General features: G+C 36.0%; 2 protein-coding genes across 2 annotated transcripts in view; both read right to left on the bottom strand.

The window, feature by feature from the left end:
* Positions 1–20414, bottom strand: part of LOC307159054 (dual specificity protein phosphatase 14) — a 77013-nt gene that overhangs the window by 35698 nt on the left and 20901 nt on the right. The window lies entirely within an intron of this gene.
* Positions 813–20334, bottom strand: aldh2.2 (aldehyde dehydrogenase 2 family member, tandem duplicate 2). Its single transcript, XM_079872177.1, has 13 exons — positions 19937–20334; positions 18079–18183; positions 15790–15930; positions 14475–14554; positions 13135–13246; positions 10752–10880; positions 7165–7278; positions 6462–6564; positions 4518–4702; positions 3319–3486; positions 1780–1937; positions 1549–1663; positions 813–1286 (listed from the first exon to the last, which is right to left on the bottom strand). The coding sequence occupies exons 1-13, from the start codon at positions 20045–20047 to the stop codon at positions 1254–1256; spliced, it is 1554 nt and encodes a 517-aa protein (XP_079728303.1). The 5' UTR covers positions 20048–20334; the 3' UTR covers positions 813–1253.

Genomic DNA, 20414 nt, shown 5'->3' with positions numbered 1-20414 from the left:
ATGATTTTGATGACATCACTCTGTACAGCTTCTCATCAGATTTTCTGTCCAATCAAATGCTCTCTAGGATCTGAAGCTCCGCCCCCTACATTATAAATAGACGCTGATGCAGTGGCCAAAATCAGTCACTTGTTCACACATCTTCTATTTTCTTGTGAACATATTTTCTTGCAATATATAGGGTATTTAAACCATAAAAAGCATTTTTAAACAAATTAAAAATATCAATACAAACTATAATAGTATCTCAATGATACTAAAATAACACCTTTTTATACAGCGGTCAATGTTTTGTTCAATTCAATCATTAAAATGTGAGTGGTACTGTGTTTTTACCACAGTAATATATGAGGTTAGAATTGTTTCATATTTCCAGATAAATAGAAAAGTAGATTCACAAAAAAAAAAAAAAAAAAAACTGCGAAAAACAAAACACAAATAAATAGAATGAGATTCACAAATATATGTTAGGAATTTCACAAAAATGAATTAAATTAACAAATACAACAAATATAGGATTTGCCTATAGTAATATCATGGCACTTAATGATTAGCATATCCAACTATTAACACAAAAACCAAGACACTTCTAAGAATACACTAGTTTTACCATATTTACCAGAGTATGGTGTTAGTGATGAAGGAGAGAATACAAATTGTTAGTGTTTCTAAACTGAACAAATATAAAGTATAAATAAATAAAAGTTTAATCTGTGAATCCAAACAAAATGAGTCATTTTTAAATTTATTTTTGTTTCTTTTTCAGGTCATCAGATCATATCTAACAATAAATGCTGCAAAAGCACAGAGACTGTTACTGTCTGATATTCGTTTATTTTCTTCTGCATGTTATTACAAAAAATATAATCAGGAAAGGACAAATATTTATGCAAATTAAGAATAAATGAATGAAGAAAAATGAAAAAATTAATAAAAAGAATTGGCCCATTTATTAGACAAATCAGCTTATTCATGCAAATAATTGGTGTGATTATGCCGTCTATATGATGCTTGAATTAAGCAGAATAAAATCAGCACAATACCTTTTTTTTTAGGTGGATAATCATAATAACTTCTGTAATTTATCACTGTTAGAACTTTATATATATTTTTTTTTCTTTCTTTTTTTTTTCAGTACACATTAAGACATTATTTGATTTAATGAAATAGATTTAAAGAGTAATGTTCATTTCAATAATGTCCGGCACAACTCTAATCGTTAGATGACGGCTTCTCTAAATGAATTTCTCCATTTATGAATTTTTCTGAGGAACCTTAATTGTAACCTGTGGAGAAAAAGAGTTAGTAAATAAAATGAGTGCATAGTTAATGATAGCTGCAATTTACAGATCGTTGCCCAAATACACATCTAAAACACTGCATGTACAAATAAACAAATTTATCAATATATCTTTAACCTACATGATATCTTTTAATTTGAATTTTGATCACTTTGGGATTATTTTAGATTATAATCCAGATAAAAGCACGACATTTCAAGTTTAAAGAGTGAATTATGAACAATGAGTGCTGATGGTAAAACCTTACCGTTTTGACCTCGGTGTAGTTGTCCAGTCCGTACTCTCCTAACTCACGGCCGATTCCCGAGGCCTTGTAGCCTCCGAAGGGAGCCTGCACCCCGAACACGTCATAACAATTAATCCTGATCAAATCAAATCACAAGAACAAGCCAGATGTGAACATTCAGCAAGAGGTCTGATATTCCAATCTCCAAGAGATCTATTTTCCTTAAGATAATAAAGCACCTCACACACTCACCACACAGTGCCAGCACGCAGGCTATTGGATATGTAATGGGCCTTTTCAATGTTTTGGGTAAAAACTGCAGCTGCAAGGCCATATTTGCTGTCGTTGGCTCTCTCAACCACTTCTTCTAGAGATTTAAACTTCAGAATTTGCATTACAGGGCCAAAGATCTAACAGCAAAGAAAGGGAATAGCATGTTATATCATTTTACTAGATGTACATCTTATATTATAGGATCTAAATAAACATGCATCCATTCATCCATCTCTGTACAGACCAGAATGCCATAAAATGTGCCATATTATTATATCATGGGAAGATAAACAATGTAAAATGGTGTTTTATGTTAATTCAGAACAATTTCTGGAAACAATTTACAATAAGGTTATATTTGTTAACATTAGTTAACATGAACTGGCAATGAAAATAATTCCAAAGCATTTATTAATCTTGGTTAATGTTAATTGCAACATTTATTAATACATTATTAAAATCAAAAATTGTCTCTGTTCATATTATTTAATGGACCAGAGCTAACATGAACCAATTATATATAGTATTTTTTTCGCACAAGCAGACATGTATTTTTGCATATGATCATTACATACCGAAAGGTTGGCTGGATTTCTTAATCTCAACAATTCTACTCATCTAATGTATTTAGTTAATACTAATTATTTCAATCGTGACAACTCTCAGAATAGTTTTAGCATGTTATTGAATATTGCAATGTTAATGTATTTGGTCTCCGTGGACTAGATCTGCTACACTGCTGCTGCTACAGCTAATAGATACACAGACACACTACACACTATATATTTTACACTAGTGGTTGACCGATATTGTTTTTTTGATGGCCGATGCCGATATCTTAGAGAGCAGGATGGCTGATGACCGATATAAAGCCGATATTTTTATTATATACTTTATATTTATTTTAATCAGTATTTTATACATTTTAAATAAATTAGTAAACAAATCTTTAAAATAAACATGCTTATACTTTAGATAATAGATAAACAGACACACTACACACTATATATATTTTACACTATAATAAATAGCGTAAAATATGCTGCTGATGCACAAATAGACATAAATCCTGTAGCAGATCTAGGCATGTGGAGCTGGGGAGGTGGAGGGTTCAGAGGAACTGATAGCACGCTGCATAACAAGCTTACAGCCAACCCTGAACCAGACTATTTAAATATTGAGCAAGCAATCTCATTGGCTGCTGGATCAGCAGAGGCCAATCAGCTTGTGCCATGTGGTAATGATGTGATTGCTTGCAGATTGCATGCAAAGGTCTGATCAGCCTGCGGCCCCTAGAGTTTCATGACTGAAATCGATATTTATGTTAATATTTATTCATTGTCGTTATTACCAATTATTTAGTTAGGACTGATAATTAAGCAGGAAATATTAAACAAGCACATCTGGAAAAAAGATGAATGGAACCCCACTAGAAATCAAATGAGCTGAAAAGTTGAACTTGAAATGCACGGAAAGGCCCTTTCCCTAGTAAAGCGTTAAAAGGTTAAACACACACACCTCCTCCCGAGCAATTGTCATGTCATCCTTAACATCCCCAAAGATCGTGGGCTGGATGAAGTAACCGCGATCAGCTGCCGCCGCCCCCCCGCCACACATGAGCTTGGCTCCCTCACGCTTCCCACTGCTGATGTAGCCAAGAATCTTATGGAACTGCTCCTCATCGACCTTTAGGAAAGAGAAGAAATACTAATGGATGCAATATCAGAGAACTATGATTCAGAAATATGTTACACTGATGTTCTTTTAAAGATGCTTTCACACCAAAGGAACCCACAAAACAGTGCATGATTAAATGTTAATTGTAATTAATTACCAGGATAGTACCTAATGGGAAGAAGAAACCCACAACAACTGCAAATGCAATGAAATCATACCAGACAGAATGCTGCATAACATTTGCCAAATACTTATTAAATTACCAAATTATTAGCACAGTGGTCGGAAACCTACGGCGCACGAGCCACATGTGGAGCCACTCGACAGTTGTCTCACCCTTAAAGGTTGTATCAGTGATTTCAGGCCCAAAAAAAATCATCACATTCATCTAATCTTTCCTAACGATCCGCTAGCTGCCCGTCCCATAAGCATGCCGTCAAAAAAACGCGTCTCTGTAGGCAGCCTAAGCTCTGAGATCTGCACACAAAAACAATTGGTTTCACCAACCACTCAAAACCAAAACAAATAGTGACAACCAATCACAGACAGGGGGAGGGTGTTGTGAGGTTTTGAGCCAGCTTCTTCTTCAGCTCCGACTTCACATGCAGCCGTGCACAAGCGCAAAACCTCACAACACCCTCCCCCTGTCGGTGATTGGTTGGAACACTATTTGTTTCGGTTTTGAGTGGTTGGTGAAACCAATTGTTTTTGTGTGCAGATCTCAGAGCCTAGGCTGCCTACAGAGACGCATTTTTTGACGGCATGCTTATGGGGCGGGCAGCTAGCAGATCGTTAGGAAAGATTAGATGAATGTGATGATTTTTTTTTGGGCCTGAAATCACTGATACAACCTTTAACCAGAATATGATCATTGAAAATTCAGACACATAACTAAGAGTTACAAATCCTTTGTTCTACAGCCTACCGAAGTTAATGAAATGTCAATTTATGAAAAGTTGTCCCGACCAATTTGCATATGCAGTGCTCAAAATATGTAGTCCCGACTCACTCACTCACTCACTCACTCACTCACACAGTACCTGTGGGCCCTGCTCAGTCTTCAAGTCGAACGGGTCTCCCACGACCCTCTTCTTAGCTCTCTCCACACTTCGCTCAACAAACTCATTGTAGATGCTCTCCTGTACGTATGTGCGAGAGCCTGCACAACAGCACTGGCCTTGGTTGAAGAAGAGGGCGAAATGGGACTGCTCCACTGCCTCTTCCACTGCAAACACAAATATACATGAATTAGACAGATTTAAAAAAATGTGAGGAATCAAATTTTACTTTTTTTTTTTTTTTTTTTTAAATCGAAGACTTTATGACTTTCATTCTTCTGTGGAACACAAAAAGTAGGTATTTTGAACAATGTCTAGATGTCACTGGTGTCCAGTGTTGAATATTCGAGTATTCGAATATTCGTTCGGTGGGTTGGTATTCGATTTTCAAATTTGACATTCGAATATTCGTTTTAATTTTTTTAAAAACGGATATGAATCCGAACTTCAAATCCCGCGCTATAGGCAGATGTAATGGAGTGCACGTCACTAGCAACAGATAAGCTGCATTTTACTGATCCTCAGCTAAAATTTCTAAATCAAAGACCGCAATAAGAGAGCGACAACAGCCCTGGTAAGATCATTTCGGTTCTTTACTTTTAATGAAGTTGATTGTGTGTTAAAGCATCTGCGACCCACTTTCACTTTGATTTGCGATAGTTTGCACGTTGGCTTGATGAATAGATGCTGATCTGCGGTGACGCGTGCTGTAAGCGTCGTCATATCTGGCTATAACATGATATAGCCTAAAACACGCTCTCACACGGTTATTTTTTTAGCATTTTTGGGCGAAATACAATACTCTTATTTTAGAGCGCAGAACAGCGGAGTTTGTATGGGCAGAAGTGCATGCCTGAGCTTGTAGGCTATAAGCTGCGTTGCTTTGACATTGTGGAAATAGAATAGAAACAATATATTAGCCTACCCTTTACTGTGTCAGTAATTACTGTGCTGCTGATTTCTGATTTGAGAGTTATTTGTTACTCAGAAAAATATTAGGCTGTGTTTTGTATCACTAGTGCAGTGTCCGTTCTCGGAGCCCTGCGCGTGAGGCGCGCGCGCTTCCCGCTCGCGCTGTTCTGTATTAAAAGTTTATTAATTCTGAACGTGTCACGTCTCGCGTGTCTATATTGCACCAAATGTGACACTGCACTCGTGAAGTCGATTGGATGAACGGTTCTAAATGCAAGATAAATAATCTAAATGCAAACAGACAGACGCATAGAGATTCCTGCCTTTATTAGAGAGAAGAATATGTTCAGCCCCCTCCCTCCGAAGCTTCGAATATTCGATGTTAATTCCTATCGAAGCTTCGAAGCTCAAAAAATGGTATTCGGACCAGCCCTAGTGTTGGTCCAAACTTGCTTTCATTTTATGGGCAAAAACAGTTGAAACCTTCTTTAAAATCTTCTCTGAACAAAACAAGACAACATGAAGGTGAATAAATGATGATATAATTAAAAGGGTGGAGAGAGTGGAAAGGTCATGTACTACTAAATCATGACTGTACTAACATTATAGGTGGACCTCAGGAAAAATAATAAAATAATAGTAATAAAATGTATTATGACCCTTTTGAGTAGCCATAGAAATATAAACCACAAGATGAAAAGGGAATTGCGAATTTAGCGACTTTGTCACAACTTTTCAAAGTGACTAGCCACAAATCTAGCAACTTTTTTGGACTGCTGGTTAACATGCAGTCAGTCACTATATCACACTTGTTCTGTTGTCTGACAGAAAATATGTAAATGAGAACAGCTTCATGGTACATTCGGATATATATTATATTAAAATACAGTGTATGAGCAAGAAAAAGTAAGTAAAGAGCCGACAGTTTAGAGACTTTGAGCAGGCTTTAGCTACTTTCTATTGAAAATAGCTGTCAAAACTGCTGCGGGTGTCAGGATAAACGGATGAACTCACTATTAGCATCTGATAAAATGATGTTTGGACTCTTTCCGCCCAGCTCCAGTGTGACCTTCTTCAGATTACTGGTGCTTGAGGCTCGCTGGATGAGGTGACCTACCTATTCAACCATAATAAGACAAAACCAATATTATATTTGCAATTTAAATTAAATTATTGGGTTCCCACTATACCAAAATTATGTCATTTATTACTCACCCTCATGTCCATGTCCAAACACAAGACTTTTGTTCATATTCAAAACACAACTGAAGAGTTTTTTTGAGATTTCTGTCCCTCCATTGCTAGTCTAGGACTCTAGGTAATCCAAATGTAATGCTTTTTGGGTTTAGAACAACATGACAATGAGTAAATTATGACAGAATTTAATTTTTGGGTAAACAAAACTTTGATAACTCACCAAGACTGGCATTCTTACCAAAATGTGCATACATTAAGTCTTAGACACAGCAGATGCTTCACAAAAACTGTGAACAAATTTGCTCTTAGACAATCATTTATATAATTTGCTATGGTGTGCCAATTTTAAATGTCCAAACATTAAGTATTAAATATTGTAATAAGATTTAAGTATGAACAAGAAATCCTACAACATATTATATGGCACACACTGAGAGATAGTGTCAAGGTTATGACAGGGTGTGTACAGTATTGTACTTCATATCCAAGAAATATCCCTTATTGAAGAAAATCCTCTTACCTCGGTGGAGCCAGTGAATGCTATTTTGTCTACGTCCATGTGAGAAGCAATGGCTGCTCCGGCTGTGGGACCCATTCCTGGGATAATGTTGACAACACCAGCTGGGAAACCCACCTACACAAACCATGGAAACACTCAAGATGGTGATTAAGTGATTAAGCAAAATAACAATGATCATGCACTTGATGGTGGGTTCAATCGTGCACTGAGTATGGCTTCACTATTATAGCCTTCTTAACATGTTCATTATTAGGGCTGTCACAATTCCTCTATTAAATTAGAGTTCTCAATTTTTAAAAGTCCCCGGAATACCGGGAAGTGGCTGCACAATGTTTTCTAAAGCTGCACATTGTATTAAAACCATAGCATAGTGCTATTTTAAATTCAAAAAGGTTGCGATTCAATTCAATAACATGCATGCATGTATTACAATTACATGCATGTAGGTTACGTGCATCTCAGAGCAGCTTTGTTCACAGTAAATGCTGCTCCTCCACATGAATCATTTACATACGTAAAGCGCGTCTCAAACTCCATCTCTGCATGTGCTCTGAGCTTGGGTTCACCTTGGAACGCAATGTGCGCCATTTCATCAGATTTGTAACGTAAATCATTTATAAACCTACTCCAACACAGGAGAATACATCAATATTTTTCTAAATATGTGAACGGTTCTTCACGATTTAAAAATAAACATCTAAACTTTGCTAAATGTTTTGATGCCCAAATGTTCTTGTCCAAGAAATTACAGTGTCTGTAACATTTATATCATAAAGAAATGGCCAAATATTAAAGATTAAGTGGACATTTGATTTAAATGTCATTTAGCCAATATTAAACAAGGATTTGATCTGCTGTTGAGTGTAACAACACCAGGCTGTAGGCATTTCTTATAATACATAATGTACATAAGATGATTGTTTATATTATGTATATAATATAATATACATTTTAACAGTGTTGTTCTATAAAACTATGACAACTTGCTTTTGATACTTTATTTGAACCAAATGATATTGCCTCATTGTTATTATACATGTATTTAAGTCATTTTAAAGGGTATTATTTGCTTAGGTCTATTTTTATTACAAAAAAAAAACAAAAAACGGATTAATCATCAAAATAATCGACCAATTGGCTTCTCTTCTGGCTCTCAACGAAGGCGGTCGCATTTTCTCTCCCTCTCCTCCCCCTTACCTCCCCTGCTTTGCTCCTCTCGTCTCGTCTAGTCTACTGTCTTGTACTTTGAGAGACTCTCCGCACTGCTCTCCAAACTAAGAAATCATGAATTTGCTCAACCGGTCTCTCAACGCAACTGACACCATCTTCTCGACGAGAAGCTTGGGTTCGGGGGAACCGGACTGCCCTGCCGGAGCGTTCGCAGCTGGCTACACGATGGACGCGTGGAAGAGGTGGCGGGTCCTATTCGGAACCATGATAACAGGTTTTCTGCTGTTTGGATTAGGCATTGCTCTGGTTTTTCGAGGAATTAAGATGATGGTGACACCTGTCCAAAGCCCCACAAGGCTGCCCGTCATGATTGAAGCAGTGGGCAGAGCTGTCAGCACTCAGACTGTGACTATGAACCACTATATGGATAACATCACGGAGAAGCTCACAGCTTTGCAAAGGCAAATGGATCGATTTGAAGACCAAAATGGACCAGGAGAATAGCTGTGTAAATTGGAATGCGGCTACTCGTCCCAAGACCAAACAACCCCTATCTTATCTGCTTTCGGCCTCCCTCAACCAGCACCAAGGCCAAGGCCGCTGCTGGAACAACGACTCCCCCGGAAGAGCACTGCAGCGAGACGCTCTTGCGTTCCTTCCCCCACTCCCCACTGACACCTGCTGATTGTTGACTCTGTCTGGGACCTGATCAAGGTTGTCTCCATGGCAACTGCTGTGTATCGCTATGACATCCTGCGGACTGAGGCACCTAGATTATGATGCCAGGCGTAGCGACTCTCCAGGCCTACACATACACGAACTCTCACATATATATACAGATATGCAATCACCCCCCACCCGCAATCCCTCGCCTTCGCCGCTTTGTCTGACAGGCGGGTCCGCGACCAGCGCCAAAATGGCTGCAGGACCGGATGGCTGCTTGCCTGTGCTGGGTTACCTCCACCCCCCTCCCCTGTTGCAAGTCTTGTGTGTTCATGTTGTAGAGTGTACTGATTATGTGCTAATGTTGCTGAGGGTTTTTTCTCCTGTTCCCACACTGTACTCCTCATAGGAGCATAGTCTGGGGGTTGCCTTTTTTTCTCCTCACCTCTCCTCATGTCATGCTGTATTTTCTCAATCCCCTGTCTACCTGTCCTGTCTACCCCCTTGTCATATTGTATGTATGTTTGTGTATATATGGACAGGTTGATGGCTAATTTCACTGGTACTTGTGACTAAGTGACAATAAAGAGCTACTACTACTACTACAATTACCAAAATAATCACAAGTGACAGCCCTATTAACTATACACTGTCAATAGATGCTGCAGGGATGACGTATTTCTGTAGGCCAAAACCTGGAAACGAGTTGCATCTTAGTACATCCGGTTCCATCGTCCTGAAGTCACTGGGTTTTTTTTATGTGTTTTTGGTTCAGTTTGGTTTATTCTACAGCATAAAATACATCAGTAATACCCCTTGTAATTTTAAAAGCTTTAACACGTTTTGAAAAAGGCTAACGATTGTTTAAATGGCACTACAGGGGTTGTCTGGGACATTAAACAGATAAACTCAACTACTCGCTAGTCACTTTCACAGTTTATAATCAAACTATTCCAACCAAAACTTTCAGGGAACTTTCGTTGAAGTCATGTGACCATGGTGTATTTCCTTTATAGCCTACGTTTAGCTTTTTACTTTTGCCGATTGTATTTAGTCTTCAAAATAAAAAATTGTGTTAATATGTGAAGATTATCACGATGAATAAAACATTTAAGAATCATAAACTTTTGTTGGTCACAGAGCTTATTTTCTGCAATAATACAAAAGCCATTGAAAAAAAAATTCTATAGGGTTTTTGTCAAAGGAACCAGTGAGATGCTAACCTCCTACAGAAACACTTCATCCCTGCAGCTCTCTATACATGGCAAAAAGAGTGAAACGTGTTATTTTAAGTGCAAATATACATTAAACATCATCACACTGAACAGATAAACTCATCTACTCACTAATCGATTTCACAGCTTCATTGTGTTTATAATCACTCTTACAAACTATTCTAACTCAAACTTTTAGGGAAAATGTTTTTTATACAAACACTATGATGCCTATGTTTCATAGCCTATGTTTAACTTTTTACTTCTGGTGATTGTTTTTATGCTTCAAAATTCATTAAAGTTGTGTCATGATGAACAAAACATCATAACCTTGGTCACAGAGCTTATTTTCTGCAATAATCCAAATGCCAATGGAAAAATAGGGTTTTTCTCGAGGGAACTAGGGTGATGCGACTTCCAGGTTGGCCTAGAAAAATGTAATCCCTGCTGCACTATGCATAACAAACAAAAAGATTTACACATTATTTTGCAACTAGGATTTTCCTCAGTGTGCAAATATACAGTATGCATGCCAGTCACCTCCTTGATCAGGCTGGCGATGTAAAGGGCCGTGAGTGGCGTTTGCTCTGCCACCTTCATCACCACCGTGTTTCCCGTAGCCAGAGCCGGGCCGAGCTTCCAGGCCTGCATCAACAGAGGGAAGTTCCACTGGGAGAAACACATAATCCAGAGAAGACGACATGTGAAAGACAGAAGTACAGTCAAACTATGGCTGGACAATAATTCAATATCAATATATATCGCGATATAATTATTTTTAAAGGGGTGGTATAATGCCCTGTTCACAAGATGTAAAATAAGTCTCTGATGTCCCAAAAGCGTGTATGTGAAGTTTTCTCAAAATACCCCACAGATATTGTTATATAGCATGTTAAAATTGTCACTTCTGTCCCTTTAAATGCAAATGAGCTGCTGCTCCCGGCACAGGGGGCGGAGCTTCAACAGCTTGCACTCACACACACATGCACTGAAAATTTCAAAAACTTTTAGCCTTTTACCGGAGTCAGATAATTATGGAGAGACTGAAGAAGTGGCAACATGTAGAAGCAACAGGACATTTCTGAATGGTTAGTTGATGAATTTATGCAGCTTATGTGTAGTTATCTTCTAGTCATTGATTAGCATATTCTGTCTTGATAATCAATAAATCGTGTTCCAGGGGCGGGGTTTATGTAAATTTTAGGGTTGGTGATGTCGTGACTATCAGTATCGTGACTCGCTCTCTCCTGGTTCATACAAACGCTTTTGTACACTGTTGGATACAAACAGGTACGATTTAAAAAAAAAAAAAAAAAAAAAAAGGAAGTTTAATCGGAAATCATATCTCTTATCTCCATAATTAATTAAGTGGTGAAATGCTGTGAACTTGCCACGCTAGTAACTGCTCTCTCCGCGGAAGCTTTGAGTTGAAATATTTTATTAGGTCTTTAAACACAGATCAATATTTTTCATGTCTAATTATTTTACTTTATTATCTACTTACTTTACTAATTATTTACTTTTTAATTATTTACTTAGGTCTTCATCACCCTGTCGGGGTTTATTTTGAGAGAACAACCGGCTGGATGTACATTATCCCTTACTATCCTTTATAGTTTAGAAAACTAGTGCAGTGCCCGTGCAAAATCAGTTTTTGTGTGTTTTTAGTAATCATTGGTTTGGTGTGTTTGAGTGCTCATAGTTACAATTACACAGCAAAAGTTCAGTGACATTTTTATTTGTGCATGGTAGAAAAAGCAAATACTGATACACAATGACATACAATAAATATGGAAAATTGAACTACACGATTGAGGGAGCAGACTACACAGTGAACTCCGAGAAAACACTATGCTTGAGCAAACAGTTTGTGAATAGGCTACTAATGATGGCGGTGAAAGAGACTGTGAACGCATTGAATAGGACATGTTTAGTTGGTGAATAGGACTAATGGTTTGAGAGATATGGGAATAACAGACACACAGACAGAAAGACGTTCCAGTAATTTATGTAAGGGATAATGTATAGTGAGCCGGTTGTTATAGTGAATAACAACCCCGACAGGCTGAACGGGATCCCGACGCGAAGCGGAGGGATCTTGAATCAGCCTGAAGGGGTTGTTATTCACTATAACAACCGGCTCACTATACATTATCCCGCTTATTACATGGCTACCTACAAAATAAATAAATAATTTGACACAAATTGTTTATTTAAAAAGGAGTTTATTGATTTAAAAACGATTGTATTGCTTCCGCCAAAGAAAATAGTCCGTTCCGCGTCCATAGCAACGCGCTGTTTTTCATGGCAACGGTCTGTTATACTTCGCAGCGGTCTGTTATCAAGAAATAACAGACCGCATTCTACATTGGAATTCAGCCAAGCCATGTAATAAAGGTAGATAGAAGATGGTAATACAAGAACTCAGAGTTATCAAATCAGTTGATATTTCACTGGTTTTGTCCATCCTTCTGTTAGACTCTCACAGATGAATAATGTTGACTATCTGTCAGCTGTTAAATTTAACTACACAATTAGATTTAGGCCAATTTAGGTCAACAAATTAACAAGCAATGCTTCATTTTGTTCAGTCTGTGGTGTAAAAAGGTCGCATTAGCAATTAAAAGAAAAAACACTTCAGCAAAACATGGTCAGGTCAAAGTGTCTGGATGATTTTTGGTCACAAATCTTTATAAATTTTACTGGTAGTCACTGTATGAAGAATGTTTGGGTATAATTTTTCACCGTTTACTTTATTTTGCTCTCCTCACTTACATAAATTAACTATAGTGTCCTGCACACACTAGTGAAAAATATCAAAAATTATATCTGAGGTCTGAATAACTTAGCTAAGGTTTGACTGTATATTGTATTCCTTGGCAAATACACATTGCATTCTGAAATCCCAAAAGCATCTACTTACAGGGATAATTTGGCCACACACTCCAACGGGCTCATGCCTTGTGTAGCAAAAGTAATCACCATCAATTGGAATGGTCTTCCCTTCCCATTTGTCTGCCCAGCCAGCATAATACCTAAAAAACAAACAACACACACACACACACACACACACACACACACACACACACACACACACACACACACACACACACACACACACACACACACACACAAAGAGTTCTGAGCTTCTGATTGAATACACCCCCTTTATCAGATTTACATGCACGCTAGTCACTATAAACAACCTTTGGAACCACTGAGATCGGATTACAGATTATAAAGCTTGATAACGCACAATATGATGCAGACCACAACACACAGTAGTATATGCCATTTCTGTTGTCTAAATATTTTTTGTTCTATTTTGAAAAGTATGAAAATAGCTCAAAAACAGAATCACCATTTAAGAGATTCATTATGTTATGCAACAAATAAATATATAACTCACTCAAGAAAAAAAAATAGGCCTACACTGTAAAAAAATGAAATGTATTTTTTTTACATTACTCATCAAAACAAGTAATTTTTCACTAATTTGTAAGTTATACAAGATGCAACTATTTTTTGAAGTCAGTTTAATGTAATTTAAGTTGATGTGACTTAAATAGCCAAGTTGATTGTACTTAAAAAATTGAAGGCAGTAAATTTAGATTTATGTATTTGAATTACATATTTAAAAAAATCCGTCCATTACACATACTACACATAAATAAATAAACTTAATGGGATGCAAATTTTCTGTAAAGCTGCTCTGAAACAATATGTAATGTGAAAAGCGCTATAAGAAATAATCTTAAATTGGATATTCATACATAAACTAAACTCAAAAAATGATGGCATAGTTTATCATCAACTATTTGAAAATGTTTGATTTTATTTAAATAATCATATTAAAAAAAATCACTTATTCAAATTGCTTAAAATCAGCAAGAATCTGTTCATTGTGAAAACAATTACATTTATTCAGTTAAAAAGTATGAACATGGTTAAAATATGGCTAGTTGTGGGAAACGCAATATTCAGTTAGTTAAAATGTATGAGATTTAACCTGGATTTATTGATGATAAATATATAAACCTGGTTTAAATATTAAAACACATCCAGTTTATTAGTTTACAAGTTACTGATTAGTAACTTGTAAGAGACAGGACTTCAATTAATCAAGTGATAACGGAGTTATATTAGAATAAAATCCAATGTGACGCTAATGCAATGCAATCATTATTATGTAATGCAAATATTAAGGAAATGTCAAGTGTAGAAAACACTGTGGACAAATCACCATGAGGACAGAAAGTTCACCTCAAGCATTTGACCACCATGGGCACATCCACGCTGTAGGACACCGCATACGGCTTCCCATTGTCAAGAGTCTCTAGTTCCTATTGAAACAAAATACAAATAATTTGAACATATGGTGGTATTATTGTAGATCAAGAGTCATTTTTTTACAGATATGGATAACTGATTTGTTTCAAACTGCATTTAACACTGAAAAATACGTTTTTTAAATGAGGTTGACAGGACCCATGAACTAACAGTGTGGAAATTAAAGCAAGGAACCAAAAATAATTCTGGGTTACACTTTATTTTAAGGTGTCCTTGTTATTTGATCAACTACATGTACTTACTATAGGATTAGGGTTTGGTTTAGGATTGGTTGCATGTAATTATGCATGATTTATAGTCATTACTACAGCAAGTTATTTAACAATTACACAACACTTTGAAGCTTAATATTGAACTAATAAAACTTGTACTTAGCACAAAGTGTTTAGACTCTTATTGATTGTCTTTGTCTGCAACTGTATGCATCATCTTGTTTGCTTTCTCATTTATATTTTCGAGTGCTCTATAATTGTTATCCTGTTTCCTTCTTCAAATATGTTTTAAGGATTTTGTACCTTTTCTTAAAGGAGAACTCTGGTCAATTTTAACATTATGGTTTAGTTACCTATGATCACGCGCGTGAACTCGACAATCGACTACTTTGGACTTCAACCGAAAACAGGATGTAAATACAGGTATTTGCGCTGGCTTAAATAACATCATTTTTATTCATATCTTTCACATCTACTGCAGTCAGATTCACCGCGTTCACTCTGAAGGAATCACTCACATGGCTGTGCACTTGTAATGACACATCAAGGATGTTAAGAGGCTAAAAGCAGGTTTAAATATTGCCCCATTGAAGTCAACAGGGTGCAAATTTTAAAAAGAGGATAACACGGTGTAGGCAACACTGATTTTTGTCGTTGTTCTCTGTACTGACAGCACTCCAAATTTACAAAAAAATGAGCTCAATGTTAAAATTGACCGGAGTTCTCCTTTAAAGTTTTGAAGGTCTTCTACAATAGGTTTAAATGCATCGAAGGTAAAAAAAAAAAAAAAAAAAAAAAACACTTTCATAATATACATTATTACAGCATCAGCTCTTTTCTCACAGTGTCTGAAACTGTTCGATCAAGGATTCGGTCTCTCTAAACCCCGCCTTTCCGAGAGCCTGCTCTGCTCTGATTGGCCAGACGCATACTAAAAATATGCTTTCATGCATACAGTAAATCAGCTCAAAGTCTATACGGCAGCACACAGGGCGAAGGTTGTCTGAGAGACTCACAGCTAGATAGGCAGAATCTCTCTCGATGCAGTCGGCCAGTCGGCTCAAGAGCAGCCCGCGATCCGATGCGTCCATGCGTCTCCAGGGAGAGCCGAGCCTGAAGGCATCTTTGGCAGCCTTGACCGCTTTCTCCACGTCCGCCTGGAAGCAAAACGACAAACATGGGAGAGAAACAGACTAAAATGAGCAAGAAGGTGTCTGGCCTCGCACTGAATTCAGTACAGACTGCAGAAGTCTATCAAAACACCAGGGCTGCACGATATTGAGGAACATTGCGATATGCGATACGATAATGCTTAAAGTGTGTAAAATAAACTTAAATTATCTTTCAAATATATTTAAAATTATATAGCCAACATGTGTTTCACATTCTTTTTGTGACAAGAAAACATCCCTAAACTTCTGAAAGTGAACATCAGTGTTTTACTGTCGCATGAGAAGTGCTATTTTAACATCAGTGTAAACCACAGGGTTCAGGTTATCCTACATTAGGTTTATTTAACAACAGAAACTGAATAATCAAATGTAAAAATAAAACTCTGCTTAATTTTCACTGAATGAATGAAATATATCCTGATTCTTATTAAAGCTACAAAAGTTATTCAGCCGAGAGCAGCGAGTGATTTTCTCTTTGTCTTTTGTTCATGATCCCAGTTATTGCAAGCCGTTTGAATTAAAAACAAATGAACATGAGCAGACGTTTCAGCACATTGCTATCTTCAGTGCTCGCTCTGCAACAAACGTTCACCCTTTTGTTGGTAAATTAGCAATTAGGGGTCATCCGCTGAAATTATTCAGCACTAGTACAACTCTATCACAGGTGGAGCTCAAGAGTCTGATGAATGGCATGCATGACAAAATATTACAAGTATTCAATTATAGCAACATCAAAAAAACTAAAAAAGTAGTATAAAAACAATGCATACAAGACAATAACCACACAGAAAAAAGAAAAGAAAAAAATATCTTTACAAAAAGCAGGAGCGTTCTAGTTCTTCCTTCATGCCATCAGGGAATAGAGAAACATAGACTGAAATTTTCATGTTTAATTTCCACAGTGTCAGTGGAGTTCATGCCAGTGCCTGAGCCTTTATTAAGTTATGCTTATTACATTATGTCTGAGAGGTAACGTCTGCTTGGTATAAGCAGTGTATCTGATATGTGTTAAATAAACATGCATAGCTATTTTTAATCCCAGCTCCTGGTTTACATCTGGAGTAGGAAAGTCAAGCAGACGCAGCGAGAGCGGGGAGGGTGTTTGTTCAAGTCATGCTCCTGTCTATTCTCATTTACAGAGAACTTGATAAGAATATAAATAAATAAAATAAAGTATGATTTTAGAATTCAATTTTTAAAAACAGCTCTTTTTTACTTCTTCAACTTCATCTGACGAATACTACTGTTATGTACATAATCATTTGTACTTATCCCTCGTTTCATTTTTTTTTTAAACATGCAAAAACCGGATTAGAAAGTCGTTTGTATAAAATATTCCTTGACATTAACACTTTTGCCCTATATATATATATATATATATATATATATATATATATATGAACAGTTCAGATGCAAAAGCCTTTATAGTGCCATCTGAAATTCTCTTCTAGAATGATCATTTTTGTCAAGCTTCAAGTTCAGTTATTTCAGTATATTCAGTTATTTACTGAATCATATTCAGTTATAAGCAAGTTCAGTTATTTCACTTTAATGGCAATGAAAATTACCTATTAATTGTCATTAAAGTTAAATTACTGAACCTAAATATACGAGCTTGATCAAAATGCTCATTTTAGAAGAAAATTTCAGATGGCCTTAGAGGCTTTTGCATCTGAAGTCTTCACATATATTTATATATCTGAATTATTCTGCTTCATTAACATTCAACAATTTTCACATCTTATTCTGTTTGTTTAAATAATAAAGTAATTAAAGATTGATTGTACTGTAACACAAGGGTCCCCAAACTTATACATTACCACATTGTCTACAATAAAACCAAATTTAATAATAAATACTAATAATCCTGATGATTTTAAACTTTTGTCACTGGAGTGAAAGATTTTCACAGATTTAAGTCTATTCCTCACACAAAGCTATCATGTTGCTCAGTCCTGTTCATTAAATTGTATAGAGAGAGAAAGATCTGGATGTTCAGCCGGTTTAACCAGACACGACCTTCACCTTACCAACTGAAAAGTGCCCAAATTCTCAGGGGTTTTCCAGCCAAGACCAGTTGGTTTAAGACATTTATTATTCTTTACATATAAAATGAATAGTTCAAACGTCTACCTTATCCCCCTCTGCGACATGGCAGATAACTTCACCAGTGGCAGGATTGATGGTCGGAAAGGTTTTCTTGCTTTCTGCGTCGTGCCACTCATTGTTAATGAAAATCTGCAAAGAGAGAAAAAAAGTGGCACACACTCCGGTATTTAAAAATGTTAAAGTCAACTTTTACTGATATTATTGTCACATCGCAAATCAATGAATAAAAACATAATAGAGCAAATATTTATATGATGGCACTGGCAGTAAATTATGCCAGATAAAACTAAGGATGCATGACAATAACTCTATGATAACTCTGTGATAATTCTATGATAAGTGTGTCAAAACTATTTCAATTAGTTGCAAGTATATTCCAGTGAAAAAGCAACATTAGAATAAGTGCACTGCATTTTTATTTTTTACTGTAGCCTTAAAACGTAATGCCATACAATGTGAAATCTTCAAAATAAATGTGAACAAAAACATCAAATATTATTTATAATATAATCACCAACCAACGTAGCATCTTTGCTCAACTAGTTAAATTATTATGTTATATTACAGTAATATTATTCTGGAAATCAACACACTCAGTGTAATCTCTGCATCAGCATCACATTCATCTTAAAATGTGATGTTGTAACAATACAAAACAAATGTAATATTACTCACTTCAACTTTTTACTCTACAATGCATTTGTGCGGTTTTGGAGGGATATATGGTATTTTTTTAGATTTATATAAATATTTTTTTAAATAGATTTTTGATGTAGAATTCACTTTAAAAAAGATAGACAATTCTAACTTTAATTCATGAAAACAGAGTTGAACAGAAGCTGCACTTCTTAACCACCGGCCCTAATTATAATGAAATTCAAAAAACTTCCTTCCCAAATTTGAAATTATTTGTCCCAACTTCTAAAAGTTGATGAATGATGTACAAGTTCAATATTTACTTAGTGAAAAAAGTGACTGCATTTCACTAGCAGCAAAGTACATCAATTCCTGCTGCAAAAACACGGAAGAGTCGACCAAACAGTGCACACACACTTGTTTAATACAGAATTTGTTGTGTGTGTTATATATATATATATATATATATATATATATAGAGAGAGAGAGAGAGAGAGAGAGAGAGAGAGAGAGATTTTTTTAGATTTTATAACACTTTATTAAATAATTTAAAAACAATTAACGAACATACACTTTACTCAAGACATTTAGCAAAAATTAATTCACCATCTCTAACAAAGCACAACATTTCTTAGTAAGTCCATATATTTTCAAATTCCTCTTTATTCTTCATAGTTTTATAAAATAAAAAATCTAATTTAATTCTTACTTTTATTAAAAACTTGTACTACATCCCGACCAACTTCACCATCTATTTTTTATATATATATATATATATATATATATATATATATATATATATATATATATATATAATATTATATTATACTATATATATATATATATATATATATATATATATATATATTCCCTCCCTCTCTCTCTCTCTCTAGAGAGAGAAAGAGAGAGAGAGAGAGAGAGAGAGAGAGAGAGAGAGAGAGAGGAAAGATAAGAAGATAAGATAAACAGGGAATGGCACTTTCGTGATGGAGGCGGGATTTGAAAACATGCCAAGTTTGTTAACCTGTTAACTAATGTCTTCTACACACACATTCATTTAAACGCAACGATTCGACGACAGAGACATTTGAGGGACATGAAAATGACTATCAGCGTAATGAAACGATTGCAAACGTTTAATTAAGACGTGAGTTAGAATATAAGCAACACGAGACATGTCACTTACTAAACCTACCTATCCATGAGAATAAACATGCATGCGCATTCCCAGCATTTTGGCCATTACCTTGTTGTAGTGAACGTCTGGGTGAATGTTCGGTGCAGGAATCGTTGAATGCTGACATGCTGAGATACGAAAAACTTGTGGAAAAGTTCGGGAACAAACCGTGCGCAGCATTTTCAACTCGCTTGCCTTGAACTGATGATGAACTCGAACTTCACAAACGCGTTCGCTCCTGCCAGAGACGTTGCCAGATCTTTGACAGGGAACAAATGTGTAAATACCAGTCCACTGTCACGCGTTTACATAACACTACAGTTAATCACGATCTTTGTATATTCCCTTTCTTCAGATCTATATCAGGACAATTTTTTTTTTTTTTTATAACAAATAACTCGGAATGTGACATGCAAAACAAATGTCGAAAACTAGTGGACTTGGCAACAACAAGTGTTGACGTGCGTGTAAAAGTCCTCGTGATTAATCCAATAACAATAACATAATCCACTTTTTTGAGAAAACAGACGAATCCTATAATAAAATA

The sequence above is a fragment of the Squalius cephalus genome (assembly GCF_949319135.1).
Source record: "Squalius cephalus genome assembly, chromosome: 5".
Classification (NCBI taxonomy): domain Eukaryota; kingdom Metazoa; phylum Chordata; class Actinopteri; order Cypriniformes; family Leuciscidae; genus Squalius; species Squalius cephalus.
The sequence above is the reverse complement of the archived record's forward strand: the minus strand, read 5'-3'. Positions and strand labels throughout refer to the sequence as shown.